This window comes from Pelophylax lessonae, assembly GCF_965119305.1.
Source record: "Pelophylax lessonae genome assembly, chromosome: 3".
In the NCBI taxonomy this organism is placed as follows: Eukaryota; Metazoa; Chordata; class Amphibia; order Anura; family Ranidae; genus Pelophylax; species Pelophylax lessonae.
In genome coordinates, this window is record NC_138770.1 from 538,304,902 (window position 1) to 538,329,086 (window position 24,185).

Sequence of the window (24,185 nt, forward strand, 5' to 3'; positions counted from 1 at the left end):
CATAGTTGACACTCTTGACGGGTGCATATGACGTTCCCTCTGCTCTGTTAACCCCCATCTGAAGATTACTGTGGCAGGTTGTGTGTTTGTGTCTGTGTGTTTGGAGAATCTGTAGAGGAAGATTTTCACTAATGCAGGAACCAGCACACAAGGAACGCATTTGATAATAAGTAATATCCCTTGTGATGTGTTTTTTTAAAGCATAACTCCACTCTTGTTGAGAAAAAAACATTCCCCTCTCGGTGATCTATGTACATTGCAAGGATTATACCAACCTTTGTTGCAGATTCCTACCTTTTTTGTTATTCTGAAGAAATCACTGTTCATCTATGCTGAGTGGGTCTAATGGGAGTGGTTTAACAATTATCAATCATCTGTGCAGCTGCAGAGCACTAATGAGGAATTCTGCTGGGCATGCATTCCTTTCCTGTGTTCCTATAGGGAGTAAAGCCTCGTACACACGCACCGATTGTTGGCCGACCGATCGGCCGACTTTTGTCCAGTGTTGTTGTGTTGGTTGGAATGTGCCTAGACTGCACACAAATTTTTTCGGCCAACAACAACCAACTTCAGAAGTGATGTCACGTGATGATTTACTTTCCGTGTGTTTTTTCTTCTCTGAGCATGCCCAGTCTTTCTCATCTGATTTTTGTCGGCCGAAATCTGTACTGACTGACGAACAATCGGCCGTTCTGTTGACGGCCAACAAAAATTTTATGGCATGCACACCAGATTTTGTTCGGCCGAAAAGTCGCAGTCGGTTGTCGGAATCATCATACTAACAAGCCGACAATCGGTCGATTGGACGTTGGCCGAAAATTTACGGCCAACAATCGGTGCGTGTGTACGAGGCTTTACTCACCAAAATTACATTTTTGTTGCAAGGGGATAAGGGAGTATGCAAGGAAAAAGTGGGTATTGGCGCTGCTCTAATTGTTCCTAAGTGTATATATACTTGTATATAACAAAAACTGTGCTTGTATGAAAAATACATAAATACAAATGTGCAGTGGGTATGGAAAGTATTCAGACCCCCTTAAATTTTTCACTCTTTGTTATATTGCAGCCATTTGCTAAAATCATTTAAGTTTATTCTTCTTCCTCATGAATGTACACATAGCACCCCATACTGACAGAAAAACACAGAATTGTTGACATTGTTGCAGATTTATTAAAAAAGAAAAACTGAAATATCACATGGTCCTAAGTATTCAGACCCTTTGCTCAGTATTTAGTAGAAGCCCCCTTTTGATCTAATACAGCCAGGAGTCTTTTTGGGAAAGATGCAAAGTATTTCACACCTGGATTTGGGGATCCTCTGCCATTCCTCCTTGCAGATCCTCTCCAGTTCTGTCAGGTTGGATGGTAAACGTTGGTGGACAGCCATTTTTAGGTCTCTCCAGAGATGCTCAATTGGGTTTAAGTCAGGGCTCTGGCTGGGCCATTCAAGAACAGTCACGGAGTTGTTGTGAAGCCACTCCTTCGTTATTTTAGCTGTGTGCTTAGGGTCATTGTCTTGTTGGAAGGTAAACCTTCGGCCCAGTCTGAGGTCCAGAGCACTCTGGAGAAGGTTTTTGTCCAGGATATCCCTGTACTTGGCCGCATTCATCTTTCCCTCAATTGCAACCAGTCGTCCTGTCCCTGCAGCTGAAAAACACCCCCACAGCATGATGCTGCCACCACCATGCTTCACTGTTGGGACTGTATTGGACAGGTGATGAGCAGTGCCTGGTTTTCTCCACACATACCGCTTAGAATTAAGGCCAAAAAGTTCTATTTTGGTGTCATCAGACCAGAGAATCTTATTTCTCACCATCTTGGAGTCCTTCAGGTGTTTTTTAGCAAACTCCATGCAGGCTTTCATGTGTCTTACACTGAGGAGAGGCTTCCGTCGGGCCACTCTGCAATAAAGCAGGAGGGCTGCAGTGATGGTTGACTTTCTACAACTTTCTCCCATCTCCTGACTGCATCTCTGGCGTTCAGCCACAGTGATCTTTGGGTTCTTCTTTACCTCTCTCACCAAGGCTCTTCTCCCCCGATAGCTCAGTTTGGCCGGACGGCCAGCTCTAGGAAGGGTTCTGGTCGTCCCAAACGTCTTCCATTTGAGGATTATGGAGGCCACTGTGCTCTTAGGAACCTTAAGTGCAGAAGAAATCTTTTTGTAACCTTGGCCAGATCTGTGCCTTGCCACAATTCTGTCTCTTCAGGCAGTTCCTTTGACCTCATGATTCTCATTTGCTCTGACATGCATTGTGATCTGGAAGGTCTTATATAGACAGGTGTGTGCTAATCAAGTCCAATCCGTATAATTAAACACAGCTGGACTCAAATGAAGGTGTAGAACCATCTCAAGGATGATCAGAAGAAATGGAAAGCACCTGAGTTAAATATATGAGTGTCACAGCAAAGGGTCTGAATACTTAGGACCATGTGATATTTCAGTTTTTCTTTTTTAATAAATCTGCAACAATGTCAACAATTCTGTGTTTTTCTGTCAGTATGGGGTGCTATGTGTACATTCATGAGGAAGAAGAATGAACCTAAATGATTTTAGCAAAGGGCTGCAATATAACAAAGAGTGAAAAATTTAAGGGGGTCTGAATACTTTCCGTACCCACTGTATATCACCCTAAAAATATATATCATAAAAATACATTTTCAGAAAAAATATGTGCAAATTAGAAAACCAGTTAATCTGTGCAAATTATTAGTGGTGCAAATACGCTAAGTGAATATTATTAATTGATAAGCACAGATTATTAATGGAAAAAAATTAATACAGTGGTGAAAAAAGTTGTGCAGAAAATTCATAAATTGTGCTAAAAATTGCCTGAAATCTGACTTTGTATCTTAGACCCCTTTCACGCTTGTGTGACTTTAAAGTTGTGCAATTTTGATGCGATATTGACTGGACTTGAAGCAATGCCTGTGTAATTTTGAGGTCTATGGACCTCAAAACGCATCAAAGTCAGACCAAAGTAGTGCAGGAACTACTTTGAAGTTGTTGCGACTTGAAGTTGCACAGATATGAATGGCACTCATTGGAAATCATAGATTTCGACTTGCCATGCGACTTTGCAGTCCCAAGTCTCAGGACATGTCTCACAAGTGAGAAAGGGGCCTTAGGCAGACTTCTAGGAAAATTTGTGAGCCAATCACGCAAGCAGAAAATTATGTTTGTGTGTACAGAACAACTCCAGGTAGCCATATTGCATTGCATTTTCAGAAAATAACTGCAGGCTGCAGATTGAAAAGGAAAGATAATTTTTAATAACATTCAATTACAATATGATTTGTGTTGCAATTGTATACGCTATACTATTTTTTCTTTATTTGCTATTTTTTTTCCCCACGAAAGTGGAGTTACCCTTTTTTAATTTTTTATTTTTTTTGATAAACCATTGGCTTTAACCACTTGCTCACTGTGCTGGTACTGCGGCACAGTGGCTCGCTATCGTCTGGAGACCCAGATATTCCCCTCTCTCGGCGGCGCGCGCGCGCCGCCGGAGGCTCGCTCCCGCTGTTTTCAGTCACTGTTTTCAGTCACAGCGGGAGTGGGGCCAGGGGAGGAGCGGCGGTGATCACCGCCGCTCTTCCCCGATCGTCAGGGATCGAGTGTGGAGATCCGCCCGCTTTGTTTACACCTAAGTGACAGGCAGGGTCAGATTGCAGGATTCAGCATAGCTGAACCTGCGATCTGTGCCTGTGTCACTCAGTCACCTCCCCCCACACACGTTAGTAAGTACCAGGCATACATTAACCCCTTGATCACCAATAAAAGTTAACCCCTTCCCTGCCAGTGTCATTTTTACAGTAACAGTGCATATGTATAGCACTGATTACTGTAGTAATGTCACTGGTACCCCCAAAAGTGTCAAAAATGTCAGTCAAGGGTCCGATCTGTCTGTCGCAGTCCCGCAAAAAAAATCGCAGATCGCCGCCAGATTGCCGCCATTACTAGTTAAAAAAAAAAACCACAATAAAAATTACATAAATTTCCGGTAGTTAGTAGCTGCGATAACTTTTGCGCAAACCAATCAAAATACGCTTATTGCGATTTTTTTTTTTTTTTTTTTTTACCAAAAATATGTAGCAGAAAACAAATTGGCCTAAAATGTTAAAAAATTTTGATTTTTACATTTTTTTTGGGGGGGAATTTCATATAAAAATATGTGAAATGCAAAATATGGCCTGGTCAGGAATGGGGTAAAATCTTCCGGTCTTAAAGCGGTTAAAAATACGCTCATTGAGAACTTTTTTGTCAAAGACATGTAGCTAGATACATTTTGGCCTAAATATATGACAAAAATTGAATATATTGGATATTTTTTAACTGTCAAAGTAGAAAAATATTATTTTTTCAAAATTGTCGCTTTTTTTTAATTAATATTGCAAAAAATAAAAATTGCAGAGATGATCAAATACCACCAAAAGAAAGCTCTGTTTGTGGGGAAAAAAAGGACGTAACTGTGACTGTGAACAAAGTGTATGGCTAAACTCGCACCGCACAGCCGATCGCATGTAATGAAGGAGCAGTGCGCTCCGACATTACATGCGAACCCCGCACACGCAGAAGTGTGAACCGGGGCTCAAGATTCTTGGCTACACTGCTGCTTGAGCTGGCATCTATCTGGCAGCAATGCGTATCTGCAGCTCCCCAGCATTAGCTGTGGATGTCGTACCTGGACCCCGTTGGATGGGATATGCAAGGCTAGATTGGAATTTGATCTTCAAGCATTGGGCTCTGCATTGCGGTGCTTTCTAGACCTTAGTCTAGTGTTACCGGATCAATTGGCCCCATCTCTGGCAGTGTCTTGTCTCTGACCCTCCTGAGCATTGAAATACCATTAAAGGAGATTTAATATCATACTCTCCACATTAAATATTTAGATCAAGCAGTGTGAAATTAATAAAACAGCATTTTTTTTCTATTTTTTTTTTTTTTAATCTGCTTTTATTTCTCCACTTTCCTTTTAACAGCTTCTGCTCTTTTCTTTATCATTCTAGTTCATTTGAGCTGCTTTCTATGTCAGCTTCTTGCCTAAAAGCAGACTGCATTTCCCAGGAAGTCTAGCACCACATTTAAAGTGGAACTTCACTCTCCTTTAGGCATGTCTGTGGCAGAAGCGGTGCAGCCTTTTTACAATACATCAGAGCAGCCCAGGGGGCAGTTGCCCCCTTGACCCCTGCCCCAGTCCTCCCATGCTGCTCATGCATGCGCAGTGGGAGGTTGGTTGTGAAGCCGCAAGAAGTCACAGCCAGCTTCCCAGTAAACATGCTGGCGCCTGAACCCGAAGACGGCCCGGGTGAGGACATTGTTGGATTCCTGGACAGGTAAGTGTCTTATTATTGAAAGTCAGCAGCTACATTATTTAAAGCTGCTGACTTTTTTCATCTTTCTTTCTAGGGTGAAGAACTGCTTTGAGGTGGGACATCTGCATGGCCCTTACTGACCAAGAATTCTCTGACCTGATAATTCAGCCTTTCGAGGCGAGGTTTCAGGCTAGCATACCATTTTTTTCCTTGTGTCCCAACCTGCTGTAGACGGCAGTATAACCTGACTATTTCTGTTATATCGGTTTTCCTTAAAGGGTAACTCCACTTTCAAGGGTAAAAATATTAGCAAATAAAAAAAATAATATAGCATATACAATTGCGACACAAGTCATATTGTGATTGAATGTTATTAAAAATGACGTTTCCCTTTCAGTCTGCAGCACTGTAATTATTTGCACAATGCAATGCAATATAGCTACCTGGAGGTGTTCTGTACACAGATGGTGTACAGAATGCCTTCCAGATATGTAATTTCCTGCTTGTGTTTGGCTTACTGATTTTCCCAGAAGTCTGTACTAAGAGACAAACCAGATTTTGTGCATCTCTTGCAACAAAAATCTCATTTTTGGTGCAATACTCCCAAAGGGAAATCTCATCTAAAGGGATGCAGACCCTGTCACTTTTCTCATTAAAGCCCTGCAGGTGCAGCAGCTGATTGATAATTATAAAACCACTCTCATTAGGATCACTTACTACACGGACACAGACAAACAGTTTTTTCTTCAGAATAACAAAAATTAGGACTCTGCAACAAAGTTTGTTAAAAATCCTTGCATTGTAAATAGATCACCCAGAGGGGAATGTTTTTTTCTTAACAAACGTTGTTACTCTTTAACTGATTTCAGGAAAAAGATTTATGGCAAGTTCAAAAATCTTTTTTTTTTTAATGGTTACATGATGGCCCCAAGGTCTTAGCCCTCTGGTTTTCCCCACTGGCAATAGGACTTGACAAATCAAAATCTTGCATCTGAATTGAGCCAGTCTACCTGCTCAGTAGTTCTAATTTTCATCTTGTACAGCTGGAAGCCCCACTATCTAAATAACTGGTTTCTTGTATATCATCTCTTCAAAATGCCAAAACTAAAGGCCCGTACACACGTAGCGATTGTCGGCCGTAAATATTCGGCCACTGACCGATCGGCCGATTGTCGGCTTGTTAGTATGATGCTTCCGACAACCGGCTGCGACTTTTCGGCCGAACAGAATCTGGCGTGCAGACTTTAAAATTTTTGTTGGCCAACACCAGAATGGCTGATTGTTCGTCAGTCAGTACAGAATTCGGCCAACAAACAGCAGATGAGCAAGACTGGGCATGCTCAGAGAATAAAAAACACACGGAAAGTTAACCATCACATTACATCACTTCTGCAGTCTGCTGTTGTTGGCTGCCAAAATTTGTGTTCAGTCTTTATCACTTTTCAACCGACAGGACAGCACCGGACAAAAGATGGCCGATCGTTCGGCCGACAATCGGTACGTGTGTACGGGGCTTTAGCCAGCAAGTTATCTGGCTCAAGCAACCCCTACTCCTGAAGCCCATTGTAGTCTGATTTACACAAATAATAATATATGACCCAGCACTGCAAATCAATATCTCCTTCACATAAATAATCAATATTTCCTTCACATAAATAAATAACATAAACAACAAAAGGTGCCCATCAATATGTAAAATCCCAAGTGAAATGTTTAAAATAATGTGAATGTCTCTGTTACTCCAATATATCATGTCTGCAAATAAAGTGCAACAAATGTCCAAATCTAACAGTGAAATGTATTACCGCATTCTTCTGTGTTGAAATCATTTACTACATGATATACCCTCCACTGCCATATAGCAGCTCACCTCCAACATATGACCTACTATCACTTTGGTCAATATACGCCTGTACCTTTACATGGCCAAATATCAAGGGAATAGCACTCAAAAAAATATTTAAAACATCATAGTGCTTTTTATTAGGAAAAACAAAATTTATTAAAAAGCATAAGAAACACACACGTGTATCTGTGCACAGTAACTGGCGCACTACAGATAACAGCTTGTATATTGCCCACATATACCCCCGGTGGTATGAGTATTAGAGGTTCTACTATCTTGCCACTCTCTCCTTATATGGTAAACAACGCTGTACACAGACGGCATTAGGCAACAGTTACCTTCCGCCCAAACTTTGTGTGCACGCTCCACATCACCGTCTCCGCCCTTACGCGTTGTGCCACTGACATGGCTTTATCAGAGGGATTTGGACATTTGTGGCACTTTATTTGTGTAGGAGATATTGATTTGCAGTGCTGGGGCATTTAATTTTATTTTGATATCACATTTCGGTGTTATAGGTGGAACACCATACAGACTATGGCAGCAGCACACACATCTTTTAATTTTATAAGTTTACACATTTTTACATTACAGGTGTAATATAACACTTTTGATTTAACCTGCTGTACACAAATACATTGAGAGAAAGGTTGAATAGTACAAAATCCTGTAACAAAAGCAGCAAACTTTTCCAGAAGCTCTTCTTCGTGGGGAATCCTATAAATCTCAGTGATATCTTGGGCAATCTGACTTTAGTTGCATTGTTTTATGTTTAGCATTCACTCTTTACTTGTTGATTTTACTTGATTGCTAGAGTTGCCTTTTAACTTTCAGATTTTTTTTTTTTTTTTTTGCTTCAGGATATGACTTCATCGAGTAAAAAACGTTGGGCATCACAATGGGCCAGTCTTGCTTCTAATCACGTGGGACAAGATCAAGATAATGGACAGAGTGAATCCAATATTTCACCTCCTGCTGAAAATGGTACTTTGTCATTTTTACTACTACTGCTACACTTAATGTTGTTTTCCTACTATTACAGTTGTTGCATACTCTTCAGAGGTTTCAAATCATATTTTGATGTGAACATTTTGGAAAACATTTTAAACAGGCCTTTGAAAAATGCTTGATATCAATGTTAGAGACACAGTTGTTACAGTTTATCAGTGGAAACAACCCATAAAGAAAGCGACTCATTTTTCACATTCATTGAGAGACAGAGCAAGTCTTAAGCCGTTGATTTTTACTGCTGCTTACAGAAGAATTTGACACTGGCAAACTAAAAAAAACTATAGGCCAGTGTTAATTTTGGCAGCAAATTTCAATTTAGTTTTAGTCTTAGTCTTAGGACTAAAATGGCATTTTAGTTTTAGTCCCATTTTAGTCTTCTGCAAGTGTTTTAGTCGAATTTAGTTGACTAAAACTCCAGTACATTTTAGTCGACTAAAACGTCCTATATTTTAGTCGACTAAAACTCGTTTTAGTCATCTATAATCTAATGGGTGTAGTTCAATTGTAATTTGTAATGCATTATTTAAGCATTTCTCTACAATTTCCTTATATACTACTGCTGGTCCTGGAGTGAAAAATCTAATATGTTATTATTTATGGTATTAAACTTTGAGCATGCACCAGTGTTAATTTTGGCAGCAAATTTCGATTTAGTTTTAGTTATAGTCTTTTGACTAAAATGCCATTTTAGTTTTAGTCGTATTTTAGTCTTAAGACTAAAATGCCATTTTAGTTTTAGTCGTATTTTAGTCATCTGAATTGTTTTAGTCGTATTTTAGTCGACTAAAATTGTGTTAATTTAGTCGACAAAACGTTTTAGTCGGTTTTAGTCGACTAAATGAACACTGCTATAGGCCAGCCAAGGGTGTAACACCTTCTACTACCAGCATGCCCCCAGTTTTTGCTAGTGTCCCTTGAGGATGGACGTGTTTTCTTTAGCTAACCTTTACATTTTTAGAGCTTTCATTTTTTTATTCCCCCAGTCAAGATTCATCTACATAGATTGCTATTGGTGGTCCTATCCACCAACTTGCAGCTCTTCAGCATATTTATCCTCTTTGGGGATTTTGAAGAATTGTAGGAAGAGCCTGGAAGTGACTCTCAGGCACTGGGTTCCATATGGTGCTTTCCACACTTGCGTTTTAGCTGCTGAGCACTTTTCTTATCCAAAGCTGCTGGCCTTACCTTTTTTCTCTGTCTCTAAAAACCAACTTGGTTGTTTTAGGCCTTTGGAACCAGGAATAGGGAACTTCCTAGTTTTATTGGTTGCTGAGCACCATTGCCCTGAGTCTTATAGTATTCCTAAGGTCACAAAGACTCCTATTTCTGATCTATTGAGGTTCACAGAAGGTCTTTCACCTTTGGGTTCTACTGTCATGTATTTTCTTAAGCTCTGCTGTGTAAAAGACTAACTTATTTTTGCTGGCACCTTTTTTCCTATTCTCCAAGATCTTGTTTTTCCTCAATCAAGACCCTTTGCTACGCTGCTGCTATAGCTGGTTTCTCCCATTACATCTATCTGTCACAGTCGTCGTCAGCCTGGCTTTTGGAGGGCCAAGTCTGGACCCCACTGGACTGGACATTACAAGGATAGCCTGGAAGTGCACTGCGTAGGGTGTTTTACAAATTCCATTCTGGTAAAAAAAATCTTGGTTTTGTCTCAGCACTTGCCCTGTCTTTGAAGGCTCCCTTTATGAGTGGGCCTGTCAGTTTGAGCACCAGGAGCTGTTTCACATAGATCACTTAGCACCTTTAAAGTAAACTATTTCCTGTCCATTTTATCAGTGGAAAGGGTTAGCACTGTGGGATGGAGCGGTAAGGTCATCCACTGGGTGGAGTGACGTGTGTTCTTGCTCTCTTTACCACTATACAGTGTCCAGGAAGCATTTCCTCCCTGCATTGCAAAGAGCCACTTGGAACTTTGATCCATTCCTGCTGCCTGCTTACAGTATGTTTGGTCACTTCCAGCTATCCGAATCTCACCCTCCTACCAACTGTCTGGGATTACCTGAAGCCTGGCCTTATACCCTGAACCCTATGTTGCCTTCTGCCACATGGCCACAACACATCTACTCCTAGAAGGTGAGAGGGAACAGTCCCGCTGTACCAGGCACCTTAAGCTCAGGCTCTACTAATGGCTCCGGGGCTGCTTGCAGTGCGTCTACTGATGAGGCTGTCATTTTCAGCCTGGAATCCTGTTGCTCTCTGCTCCTAGAGTCTGTCCCCTCTTTTGAATCCTCCTTAGCTCCTTCAGGTACGTCCATTTCCTTTTTCCCTTTGGGCTCAGGTTTTTACTACTGTCAAGCAAGACTTTATGGCCCAAATCACCCAGTTATTTGCTGACTCTGAACGCAGAGGCTGCAAGTGCTTTTTCCCACACCTTCTCCTGCAGATTCTGTATCTAATTTGCTTGCAGCATTGGCATCTCTGAGCCATCAATGGAGACTATGATTCTGAGTCGCCCCAGTCTTTACTTGATGAGCTCGGCTCTAAAGAATCCATTTCCCCTGCCATTACTGAATTCAAAGAGACCATTTCAGCTCATATTGATGCTGTGCACACTGCAATGAAACTAGAGAATCAGCCAACTGCTTCTACCAGTACTATTTCCTGGTTTGGGTCCTTTATAGCCCTTAAGACAGCAAATATGTTCCTAGTGCATCGCTGTTCCAGATGTTCCTCTACAGAGGTTGGAAAAACCCAAACAAGATGTTTGCCCACCTCACCGAAGCACTTATTAGCCTTGTACCTTTTTGAAGAGAGAAGCACTCCTCCTATCAGAAGTATAGATAAGTCGAGCACTAAACAACCTCATGCAGACCAGTGAAAAAAATGAACATGTCATGAATGCAATAAGGCAAAAAAAAAATCCCATACTTTTGCTATATGGTATACAACGGAGTAAAGCTGAAATCAAACAAAGAAAATACAAAGCGCACCGAGTCTCCAGTATAAACAGTTCCAAATATGGGTGTGCTTTTGTGGCTGATGCTTGAATATCACTCAGGGGATGGTAAAAAAAAAAAACAGCCAATGTCAATGTCCACTGAGGGATCAAATGTCCTCCATCCCAAAGGAAACAAAATGATTAGTAATACCATAGTTAAAATGTGCCACCACAGAAAAATATGTCCAAAAAATCCACTTTATTAGGACTGAAATCCGGAAAACATGTACCATGTTTACAACTATGTGTGCAAATTCTAAGAAGGCTTACATGCTGTCCGGTACCACCCTGGAGTTATCCCAGCCAAAGGCGGCCGAGGCGTGGCTTTTTTTATAAAGACTTGAAAAAGAGGCCATGTCCTGAAATGTATTTTCCCGGAGAGGTTAGACACTTTCATCCCTCCACATTATCTCCTAGAGCAGGCATGTCCAACCTGTGGCCAATGCGGCCCACTGCCCCCTGACCATTTTTTATTTTTTTTTGCTGGGGAGGAAGGAAGTCGAGTCGGGGGCATGGCCACAAAGGCTGCCTCGAAGGAGATCATCCACTAGTTTTGTTAAATTAGTGCTGGGGGGGGCGCAGCAGCACAGGAGGGCGCGGTGGCATTTTATTACTTACCTTAACTATAGTATATATTTTATATGCGGCCCGACAAAATTTCTCTACACTCAATGTGGCCCAGAGAAGCCAAAAGGTTGGACACCCATGTCCTAGAGCATCAACGGCACGTCACCTCTAGTGACACGGCGTAGCATGACACAATTTCTGGTGATCTAAGTGGTTTGGTGCCTCCATTGGTGCCATTATCTGGGGAGTGCACCCTGCAGGAGTGGCTGCCTTTGGCAGGTATATGGTCTCTTTTAAAATGGCTTCACCAGACACCATGGTGGTACCGGACAGCATGAAAGCTTTCTTGGAACATACCCACATGGTTGTGGACATGTGGCTCCCACTGCTGTATCTGAGCCCGTGAGGAAGGAGAGAACCGAGAGCCTCTGTTCTTGTGCACATCGATGGATCGAGATCAGGGTCAGGTATGTACTTAGAGGGGCTTTGGGTGGAGCTGCATGCAGAAGGTTTTTATCTTATGCATAGAATGCAGGACTTTTGAACTCCAGTTGGGGTAGGCTGCTGGAGGCTTCCTGTCTCTTCTCCTGCTTGACTCTCTTGTCTATACACATATGAATGACACTTTGCTAAACTGTGGAACCCACGCCTTAGGAAGTGATCTGCATGGCCTTTTGGGGACAATCTCTCCTCAAATCTACTCTTAATATTGTTAACATAGAGGCTACCGGTTACAAGAGTATCTATCGTCCTCTGCAGAAGCCCAAGGAAAAGACTATGAAGTCTTCTCTATCAGTAAGGAGACATCCTTTTTGTTTTCCACTCCACACCATCCACATCCAGACCCCCAATCTTGGCTCTCAGTCCACCTGCAAGGTCTGGGGCTCAGAGTCCACCAAACTTACAAATTTTCCTTGGCATTAACATGCCTCCCCAGTCTCCAGAGTGGGGAGACATTTGGTAATCTCTGCAAATACTTGAACAGGGTGTGGGAGATGGTATCCAAGAGCTTCAAGGTGGAGTTTCACACCTTGCCCTGTCCATGTTTTCTCACCACCTCCTTACCATTCCCAGACCCATATAAGTCATCCATGCTATGTTGGATCTAAAAGCACTGAATATCTTCATTTAAGTTTAGATGTTCCTACAAAATCCAACAGGCCTGTCATTGCCTCCCTTCACCAGGGGGACTTTATAGCTTTGATGGACATCAAGGACGCCAACCTACATGTTCCCATCTTTGCAGAGAGTTAGTGTTTCCTACACGTTGCTGTGGCGTGCTCTATTCAGTCAGACAATGCCACAGAGGTGGTGTACATAAACCATCAGGAAGGAGGCAGAAGTTTTGCTGTGACAAGGGAGGTAGATCAAATACTGTCCTGGACAGAACTTCACGTTCCTGCCTTATCCATCCCCCATGTTCCTGCATAAAGGACTGATTTACCATCCTTCTTCATTTTAGCTAGATTAAACATAACTATAAAAGCTCAATTTTTGAAAAAAAGGTGGCATTTCTGAGCCCGTGATTCCTATGTTTCTTTAAGCTAGGAAGGCTAGTGCCATAAGTTCTTATATCAGATGTGGAAGACATTTTTCACTTGGTGTGTGTCTCAGGGTTTCCTTCCAAAGGGTTTCTCCATGGAATCCTCTCCTACACACAGCTGGGTCTGGACCAGCGTTTGGTTTTCAGTACTATCCAGTACTATAGTCTTTTTTCCACCCTCTCTATTGTATTTCAGAAATCATTGACCTCCCAATCTTTGACTAGTCTCTTGTGTAGCTCCTCCTGTTCAGCTCTCTCTGAGCTTCAGAAACCAGTATTTGAAACAATCAGAGACATTCTTCCTCTTCTCTTATTCTACTCATGGTATTCCTTGTTGCTGTTACCTCTGTGAGGTGAGTATCTGAACTGGCGGCCCTATCCTGAGAGGCTCCCTTTCTGCTTTTGCATAGAGACATGGTGGTTTTAGAGACTGGGACTTCTTTCTTGCCGAAAAATTCAACCACAGAAAATCTCCCTCCACTGACAGAATGCAGTTTGGGCTGTGAGAATTTGTCTCTGTTACTGCTACTTTCAGTAAAATTTATTCTCTTTTTGTTATTCCGAAAGGCAGCTTCAGGTTGCACCATTTTTAGTTGGCTCAGGCAGACCTTTATCCAACCTTCTAGTTTCAAGGATCAGATCTTATCCTTATCTGTCAAGGCATTCTCTACTAGATCTATGCATGACCTTTTCAGCATCAGGCAATTGTTTCTCAGATTTGCAAGCCTGCCACTTTCTTCTTTTTACATGCTCTCTAAGTTCTCCCAGGTGTAAATTGAGGCCTCAGCGAATGCCAGTTTTGTGTGTTAGGTCCTTCAGGCAACTCATGCCAAATAAAGCACATTGTTTCAAAAGTGAATACAATGCCTTTCATTAAAAAAGATCTATATGACTGTAAATACTTCTACATATACTGTATGTATACACCGATCAGCCATAACTTTATGACCACTGACAGGTAAAGTAAATAACATAATTATCTCATTACAATGGCACCTGAAAGTCGGTGGGATATATTAGGCAGCAAGTAAACATGTTGTCGATGAAGTTGATGTGTTGGAAGCAGGAAAAATGGACATCTCAGTTTTTTATGTATGGGGCCACGTAGCCGCAGATCAGTCAGGGTGCCAATTCTGAACCGTGTCCACAGCCAAAAGTGCCTACATAGGGCATGTGAACATCAGAACTGGATCAAGAACTGGAAGAAGGTTGCCTGTTCTTTTACATCATCTGGATAGCCAGGTGTGTGTGTTTGTTGTTTACCTGGGGTACCAGGATGCAGTATGGGAAGAAGGCAAGCTGGCAGAGACAGTGTGATGCTTTGCGCAATGTTCTGCTGGGAAACCTTGGTCCTGCCATTCATGAGGATGTTACTTTGACACATACCACTTAACTCAACCTTTCTCAACCTTTTCAACACAAAGGAACTGTTGAAATATATTTCTAGTCTTGGGGATCCCCTGCTAAAAATTAAAAATCTACAACTCATGACACATTAGTGTGACAGTCAGTGGGAAGAATGCTCCTTAATCTTGTCATCATTGGGAAGAATTAACCTCTTGCAGAGAGCTAAAAGGAACAATGGTGTCGTGGGAAACTTATCTGAGAGGCAGAAATTGCCCATTTCTCAAGGAACCCCTAGCAACCTCAGGAGGAACCCTAGGGTTCCATGGAACCCTGGTTAAGAAACCCTGATTTAACTAAACATTGTTGGGGACGAAGAACACTCCTTTATGGAAACGGTATTCCCTGATGGCAGTGACCACTTTCAGCAGGATAATGCACGCTGCCACATTGAAAAAATTGTTCAAGAATGGCTTGAGGAACACAACAGTGAGTTTGAGGTGTTGATTTGGCCTCCAGATTTTAATCCAATTGAGCATCTGTGGGATGTGCTGGAAAAACAAGTCCAATCCATTAAGGCCCCACCTTGCATGTCGATCTGCTTCTGACAGCTTGGTGTCACAGCATACCTTCAGAGGTGTAGTATCCTTGCCGCTATAGGTCAGGGCTGCTTTTGGTGGCAACCATGCCTTTGATTGGTCTTTAAATGCTTCTGTTAATCACAGCCAAGAAAGATGGCAGACACGTAAGACAATGCATTTAATGTGAGAAGACCATGTGATTTTAAAATTTGTCATCTGAGGTCGTTAATGGATCTGCTACTGGTGGCTTGGTGCCAGATATCACAGCATACCTTCAAGCTGGCCTTAGATGGATCTAAATTCTTCTGGTTCAGCGGGGACCAGCTGAAATGTATACTACAGTGCCTTGAAAAAGTATTCATACCCCTTGAAATTTTCCACGTTTGTGTCATGTTACAATGAAAAAACATAAGTGTATTGTATTGGGATTTTATGTGATAGACAAACACAAAGTGGCACATAATTGTGAAGTTGAAGGAAAATGATAAATGGCTTTCTAAATTGTATACAATTATCTGAAAAGTGTGACATGCATTTGTATTTAGCCCCTTTACTCCGATACCCCTAACTAAAATCCAATGGAACCAATTGCCTTTAGAAGTCATCTATTTAGTATATGGAGTCCACCTGTTTGTAATTTATTTTAAGTATAATTAAAGCTGTTCTGTGAAGCCCTTAGAGGTTTTTTAGTGAACAAACCGCATCATGAAGGCCAAGAACTCACGAGACAGGTCAGGAATAAAGTTGTGGAGAAGTTTAGAGCAGGGTTAGATTAAAAAAAAATAGCCCAAGCTTCGAACATCCCACAGAGCACTGTTTAATCCATCATCCAAAAATAGAAAGAGTATGGCACAACTGCAAAGAAGAAAAGCTTAACGTTCAGAGGGTGTGTGTCCCAATACAAAGGTAGTCTCTGAGTAATTGTATTAGAAAGGAACAGAAAAAGAAAAATCAGTCCAAGAGTCCATGACTAAAAAAGTCAAAATAAAAAAATCGTTGAAGTATCATTAACATGGCAGTGGCAACTATCCTAAGTGTGTCAAACTCTGAGAGACATAAGAAAAGGAGGGGGAGAGGCGCCAACTAGTGTTGTATTAGAATACGATTTTATTAGCGCAAGGGGATAGAACACTTACAAGATGAAGGATTAAAAGGTGATAGATAGGTACTCTGCCCAGGGTGTAGACGTGTCCTGCAGGCTCTGCTGCCAGGGTCCTGATCACTGGCAATAGATGGTAGGAGACAGGAACTTTCTGCAGCTCTCTGAAGTCTCACGCTGACCAGCGTGGAAAGCATCGGTGGAAGTGACTTCACCAGAGGATCGGAAGTTGGGGCCGTACCAACAAGGGCTATGCGCTCAGAGCTCACAGCTTCTTCTACTGGCCTTCTAGCAGCTGTATTATATATTATATATGTAAATTTCAATTACAATATTTTATTTTTTTTATATATTTTGTATTGCACATTTCATCACTATTTTTTTGACGCGAGTGTATTTATAGAAAACACATCCCATTAGGCATTGTAAAACTCTGACATTCGCAGACATGACTAGGCATGATGGGAATTGTAGTTCCTGAACAACTGGAGGGCCATAGTTTGAAGACCCCTGTGCTAGAGAGAAGTAGATTTAATCAACGGCTTCTCATGAGCTGGAATGTTGAAACGTTTCTACTCAATCAGCGCATGCAATCGGCTGCAGGGCTGATCAGTATTTTCTAACAGCAGAGGAGTCCCCCCTGTCAGAATACAATAGTGGAGTGGGGAAGATTTCCTCGTCCACCTCAAATGTGTGGACAGGAGGAATCCGTACATTTTGTTTTCATAAGCTGGCTGGTCTATTGGCATCTACGCCTTGAAGGTTCAGGGATGTTTTGGCGGAAAAGAGGAACCTTCGGAATATTAGGTAGGTGGTCATAGTTATTGCTGATTGGCATATATGAAACATAGGGCAGTTTTGTTTTTGTGAAACTGAATTAGTTTTATATTGTTTGGTTATTGTAAATGGCAATAATGGTAACACTATTTTATTACATGCTTTTATATAAACTAGTTTGCTTTTTTAGCATTTTTATTATGAAAGCTCTGTGTGTTTTTAAGTACATATAATTGTAGGTTTACACAATAATTCTTCCTAAACGAAAAATAAAAACTGTATTGCTCATGTGTTTCAGATGCAGATCTGAGTGAATCTGGAATGTCACTTAAGAGTAATGGATCTGTTGCCTCAGTGACTTGCGTAAGTGATCGTAAAAGGAGAAGTTTACCAAAGCTTCCAAAAGAGGAAACGAGCTCCCATGTTTCTACAAGTAAGCAAACACATAGGTCAGATGTTGGAGAAAAACAAGATACAGAGTTACAAGAAAAAGAATCACATAATCGTTTAGGTAAGAAAGACAAGCTGTATGTTTCCAATGGAAAAGCTAGAACTAAGCAAGATAAACCTGCGGAAAGTTCAATGGATAAAACTGGAACACACACAGATTATTCTTCCTTAGGATTTGATGCTAAAAAGGATGCCTTACTCGCTGCACGGAAGCAAGCGGTATACAAAGCCCACCTTGAGCAGGCTAAAGATCAGCTGACTTCTCAAAAGTTGTTCAACAAGCCACCAGTTATCCAATCAAGTGGTTCATCCTCTCCAAATGCCCAGAAACTACAACAGGCTGCCGAAACCTCTCAGAAGAAAGCTGGTCAGAAAAGTGAAGTTGTTTCAAACAGTAATAAAAGTGTTGAAACTGATAGAAAAGAAAACTACAAGCCGCTTGTGAGACAAGGCAGTTTTACTATAGATAAGCCTAGCTCAAATGTACCTATAGAACTTATTCCACACATCAATAGGCAGCCTGTACTATCCCCTACCTTTCCCTTTACATCTATGAACAATGTAAGAGAGAGAAGTGATTCTGTAGACACTGACTCCAGCATGGACACTACACTGTTGCTCAAGGATACAGAAGCAGTCATGGCTTTTCTTGAAGCAAAGCTTAGGGATGATAGCAAAACTGATGACGATCCAAAAACTCCTAGCTACACCCAAGAAAATTCTATATCTCCTGAATCGGATGTTGATACTGCAAGCACTATTAGTTTTGTTGCTAATGACACAGATAAAAAATGTCCCCAGAAACGAAAAACCCTTAGCAGTCTGCACAAGGACAAATCCTCAACATCATCACCTTCTAAGGAACCCCTCAGCTCATCAGTTTCCATAGCCCGTGAAAGAACTGAAAGAAAAGGTAAAACTCATGTTAGGGAGGCTGGAAGCAGAAGTGATATTCAAAAAGTTCTTCGAACGACTGTAAGGAACAGACAACCATCCCTTGACTTGACAGATGATGATCAAACCTCTAGTTTACCTTGTTCTACTGTATCAGATATTTTATCTTCTGATCAAGAAACATATTCCGGAAGGTCACACTCCAAATCTCCGTTTGCCTCTGTAGATGACAAGTTTACTACAATAAAAACTGCTGCGGCTAACAAGCCAGTTACTCTTCCTAGACCTCGTCCAACAAGGACTTCACTTTTACGCAGGTCACGCTTAGGTGAAGCTTCAGACACGGAGATTGGAGATACCGATAGAGCATCAGTAGCTTCAGAAGTATCAACGACAAGTTCGACGTCAAAGCAAACTTCTAGCAGGAAACCACTTTCAAGACTAGATTTGCTTGCACAGCCTCGTAGAACAAGGCTTGGTTCTTTATCTGCACGCAGTGATTCAGAAGCAACAATAACAAGAGGTTCTGGATCGTCACGAGCTTCAGAATACACACTTAAAAGTGGTGCTAAAATGACTTCAACAACCGATGGGAGAAGTTCTCCAAGAGCCAGAGCTAACAGCATTTCGCGCCTATCAGATGCGAAGACAAAAGTTGTTCCATCTGCTCATGGCTCTCTTGCTGGTAGGTTTTTATGTTTATGAAGTGTTTTTATATTGCATGACTAATATATTTGATCATCCTGACTTAATCACTTGCACCCTGAAAGGTTTTACTCCCTTGCTGACCAGGCCATTTTTTGCAATTCGGCACTGCGCTACTTTAACCACTTCAGCTCCAGAAGATTTACCCCCTTTATAACCAGGCCATTTTTTGCGATGCGGCACTGCGTTAATTTACTTGACAATTGCGCGGTCGTGCAACACTGTACCCAAATACAATGTATATCCTTTTTTCTCTTTCGTTCATTAATGGACACAGCTCCTTATCTTCTTGACCATTGGGTTATATTGCCCCCTACAGCAGTAGGACACTAGGCAGGAAAAAGCTATGGGGCAGTCCCACTCTCAGCTATAGGCACTAGTCAGGAGTAAGGACCAAGGTCCTTGCTAGGATCTCTGGTCCTGGCAATTTATTTTTTATTTATTTTTTCCTTATAAATAAAACGTTTTCCTATCTTTGTTATTTTGTTCTTGTTAGAATATACAATCAACTGCCGGACTTGGCGACGAACTGGATAATCTAGATCCAGAGGGTCCCCCCAGTCTGGGCAGAAAGCGTGCGCAGACTTCAGCTTCGTGCTAGGTCAGCAGCGACATAGCCCCACTGGACTGGAACTATGCCTGCAACTTAAACGTCTCGTGAGGGACCATACGACCTGGCCTCGGCATGAGTCGCAGCGTTCCTCCTGGCCGACAACCCCCCATTCCAATGGAGCGGTGCCCACCCTGTTCCTGGTATGGTAAGTAACTGTCCCCCCTCAAGGTTTTTGGGGTGGACATGGATCCCTCCCTGGGACAGTCAGACCACCGGGTTACCCTCCGACCCATGCAGCGCCTCCCCCCTTTTTGTTCTCGGGGGTCCTCTGCAGACTTGTTATCTCCCATCTGCCAATGCCCCCTCCCCACTCCCCTCCCCACTCCCCTCCCATGGGGTAGCCACCCATACCTTTTAGGTTGGTCTGGGGTGTGAAACTGGCAATGGGTGAGGGGTGCGCGCCACTGGCAACTGGACAGTCGACTTTTGGGAGGGGGGCTCTATCTGGTGGGGGCTCCTACCAAGGCCCCCCTCCCTGCTGGTATCGTGTTCAGAGCTTCGTGGGGCCACCATTTTCTTGTAGCCTTTTATGCTGTAGATCAATGGCCATGTTTGTGTGGCCTCGGCAGCCATTTTCTTGTGGTTTTCTCATTGAAAATAGCGGTGGCCATGTTTTTGAAGCTATATGGGTGGTGATTTTGTCAGTGGGAGCCCCTCCTCAACCCCTAATGCTGACTCCTGGATCTTTCTCTTCCTGATCGCTGCATGGTGTGCAGTTAGCTTGGGGCTGTAAGTGCCTGATCGGTGGTGGTAAGTCTTTTTGTGGGGTTCTATCTTCCTCTATCTGCTATAGCAGGGGTAGTGCTCTGTGCTGGGCCCTGTGGTGCCGCCAGCGTGGTAGGGGTGTCTGTAGCAGTGTTATACACTTTTTTGTGTGGGTCCCCTCTTCACTAATACATTCCGGGTCCCAACAATCCCTGACTGCACTGACTGCGGTCCTGGAGTCCTTGGTGTCCAAGGTGGATTTGGTTCTGGGAAAACGGGCTAGCAAAAAGCACCCACCCCCTATACCTGTCTCATCAGATCCTGGATCTGATTCGGCCCCTGCAGATGCAAGATTTCCTATTGGGTCTGCATCCACGCATCCTGGGTGCTCAGATAGTGAGGATGACTCCTCTGCTCCACCAGCCTCGCATAAAAAGGCGCTGGTGGATGTGCTGATCGTGTCAGTGCGTGAAACTTTAAAGATGGCAGATGCGGCTGATTCTGCGTCAGAGGCGCCAGTCCCTTTTGGCACCCACAGGCCCTCCAAGGCGGCGAGGGTGTTCCCCTTTCCTGTTTTACTTTGGTAAAATTGTCACAAAACAGTGGTGTTGTCTAAAACGCACTTTTGCGGTACCTATGGCAGACCCACATCAGGCACAAGGCCTGGAAAAACTGCTATATATATATATATATATATATATAGTGACAGTACTATGTGAGAAGGGCACTCGGTTCTCATTTATATGGGTTTAGGAGCAGTTCTAGAATTTGTGTTTGGTACAGAATAAACTAGATGTTCAGCTTTCTATGGGATTAGTAAGTTCTAGAATGGGTCCTGAAGCCCAGAGGCTTCATAGAGACTTGGGAGGGATGAAGTCTTCAACATTGAGTCTGTGTTTTGTCAGTAGCCAGCACTCTGATTAGGCAGGTATACACAACCCTTTTGAGTTTGGTGTTTGCAATAGTTCGGGGGTTAATCCCTCCACAAAGAGTTCCTGTGGCTTCAATGGAACAGCGAGTGTGCATATACTAGAGCAGGGCTCAAAATGTCAAGTCCTGAGCTACTTGTAAGGCCTTAAGAGTTATTGGCCACCAGTTGCCCAACCCAACCCCTGCCTCGCCCCTAATTCCACCCCTAAACAGGCCCTTGCAAATTATCTCATGAAATCACACTGGTAAATTTGAGAGGAGCGAGAGGGGGGTTGAGAGAGAGATTAAGAGGGGAAGTGAAAGAAGGGGGGGGGGGGGGGTGAAAGAGATAGAAGAGGGGTTAGGGGGTGGGTGGAACGTAGGTACTCACAGTGGCAGAGCACTTACTGTAGAGCGTAACGCCTAGTCAGTGAGCCGTTGTGATAGTGAGCAGTGCTGTGTAGTCCCAGGGGTTAGGCTTGGCCCCCGAGCTGAGGCTTTCCCCTGCCACATAGTCCTGAGTCAGGCAGAGAAAGAAAGGGACAGGCAGGGAAAGCAGAGCCTAGACTGGGCTTGACAGTGTGATCGGATTCAGCCTGGAGAGGAAGGGACATGAGTAGTGTTGTTCCCAGACACAGCATACGACAATGGGCAGGCTCCCTCTTCATCATGGAACCCCTCACCTGTGGAAGAGCCATGCATCCTGAGCATGTACACTGTCCCCAGTTGTACAGACTGTGCCCTCCATATACACTCATCCTCCATCCTATGTTAGCCAGCTACTCTTCACCTTGAACCTTTCAATACGAAGTAGGAGTAAGTGAAGTTCAGGACCGGAATCTCTTATGGGGCCCCCTACTGGCCCGGGCACTCCCTGGGTGCCCAAATGGTCAGTCCATTCCTGGATATCTGTACACTGAGTGCTATTCCCTATATATAACACTGATATCTGTACACTGAGTGGCACTTAGATGTCAGTGTTATAAATAGGTACTAGCACTCAGTGTACAGATGTCAGTGTTATATATAGGTACTAGCTCTCAGTGTACAGATGTCAGTGTTATATATAGGTACTAGCACTCAGTGTACAGATATCAGTGTTATATATGTGGAAATAGCATTCACGAAGTACTAATCTCTATATATAACCCTGATCTCTGTACACTGAGTGCTAGCACCTATCTGCACTACACTGAGTGCTATTTACTATATATAAAACTGATATCTGTATACTGAGTAGCAGTGGATATAGAAATCAGGGTTATTAGCTATAGGGTAGGGTTAGAGAATAGCACCTGGTGGATGGGCACTGAGCAGGAACACTGTCTGGCCTAGATTAAAGCAGAGTGACATACTATACTGCTGGGCTGGCGATCACACACCGACCTGCTGCTGTGCTGCACACAGGTTGCTACCAGCTCCGCAACCAGTCTGCTCAGCAGCGTGTACTGTCGCCTCCAACTCAGCACCAGCTGTCCCACATGGCGGGGATGTGGGTTGTGTCCCTGCCCCTTAGCTGAATTCCCCAGGGGGAGAAGTCGCCGGAGCAACTGCGACTGCAATCATCCCCATGGCTCTCGTCCCGGCATCAATGGTATGGGCAGGAGGTGCGGACTGAGCCTCTCATGGGGCCCCCTACTGACCCCGGGCCCTCGGGAAGTGCCCATGGAAGCAGATGAAGGGTCTCAGCAGCCTGAGATAACCAGTAGGCTGAAGGTAATCATTTGTGTTGCTTTGGATGAGGGTTGATGCAAACCCCTGCTAGCTTAAAGTGATACTAAACCCACAACAGTAAAATCGGTCAGTATATGCAGTAAAGCATGCTTGTTATACTCACTGTGGATCCTAAGGGGTTAATCCTCTGCATTGTGTAAAAAGGCTGCTTGATCCTGTATGCACAGATACTCTTCTTCCACTGACTCCAGAACATGTCCAGATAAGACAGTCTCTGAAATCAGGCTGTACATGCTCAGTTTGGTGTGTATTGCTAGAGACTTTTTTTTTTCCTTGGGAGAGTGCATGTGATCAGCACAGGGCCAATTAGCACTGTCCGGACAGAGGGTCAGGGGTCATGGATCCTGATAGGACAGCTCAGTGCAGTATGAAAACTCCTCTTACAAGCTTTACCAGAAACTGATAGAAGTTACAAGATGACAATTATGAGAAAAGGTATTTAGAAGTTTATATTTACTAAAATAATGGCATTTCCATGTTCTGTGTACTGTGGGAGACCAGATATAGTGAATGCAGGCTCCTAGGTTTAGTAACACTTTAAACCTCAGACATTTATAAAAACTTTCTTTTAAATTAAAGTGAGCATCACAGTGCTAAAATAACTCTTTTTATACATATATTCAAAGCACCTCCGAAACAAAAAGTATCAAAAGTCACATTGCTAAAAAGAAAAAATAACTCAATTAAAAAAAACCTTAAAACCAAGAAAGTGAATTTTGTAGCAATAAAATATAACTTTTTTTTTATTTTTAACACTGTTAAATTCTAAGTGACAGCAAATGTTTGCAAAGTGATTTAAATTTATTACAAAAAGCCCAAAATCATTGATTCCATCGGTATACAACTTTTTTATTAAGACACACAAAATGTTTACTGCACCCAGTTATTTTTCAAAGTCACTTAATCTTAGTGATGCATTGCTTTTCGAGCAGGCAACTAATACAGGAATCTGTAAAGAAGACATATTGGTGTTACCTGACAGACTGTGATAGGGGTATGTGAATTAAAAGAATGACTGAACAGAATTATTAATACCTTGAAAGGAAGTATATTTATGTAGTTTAGATAATAAAAATGTAAAATTTTGTGTATATAATTTACAAACCTTTTTGAATGAACCTAAAGAAAGAAAGGGCCGGTTAACACC

At 42.6% G+C, this 24,185-nt stretch overlaps 1 protein-coding gene across 5 annotated transcripts in view; it reads left to right on the top strand.

The window, feature by feature from the left end:
• CEP170 (centrosomal protein 170) overlaps positions 1 to 24,185 on the top strand; it is a 171,218-nt gene that overhangs the window by 95,133 nt on the left and 51,900 nt on the right. For all 5 annotated transcript variants that reach the window (XM_082249128.1, XM_082249130.1, XM_082249129.1 and 2 more), the window contains 2 exons: positions 8,020 to 8,143; positions 17,327 to 19,057. In XM_082249128.1, coding sequence (XP_082105254.1) covers positions 8,020 to 8,143; positions 17,327 to 19,057 — 1,855 coding nt within the window. The remainder of the gene's footprint in view (positions 1 to 8,019; positions 8,144 to 17,326; positions 19,058 to 24,185) is intronic.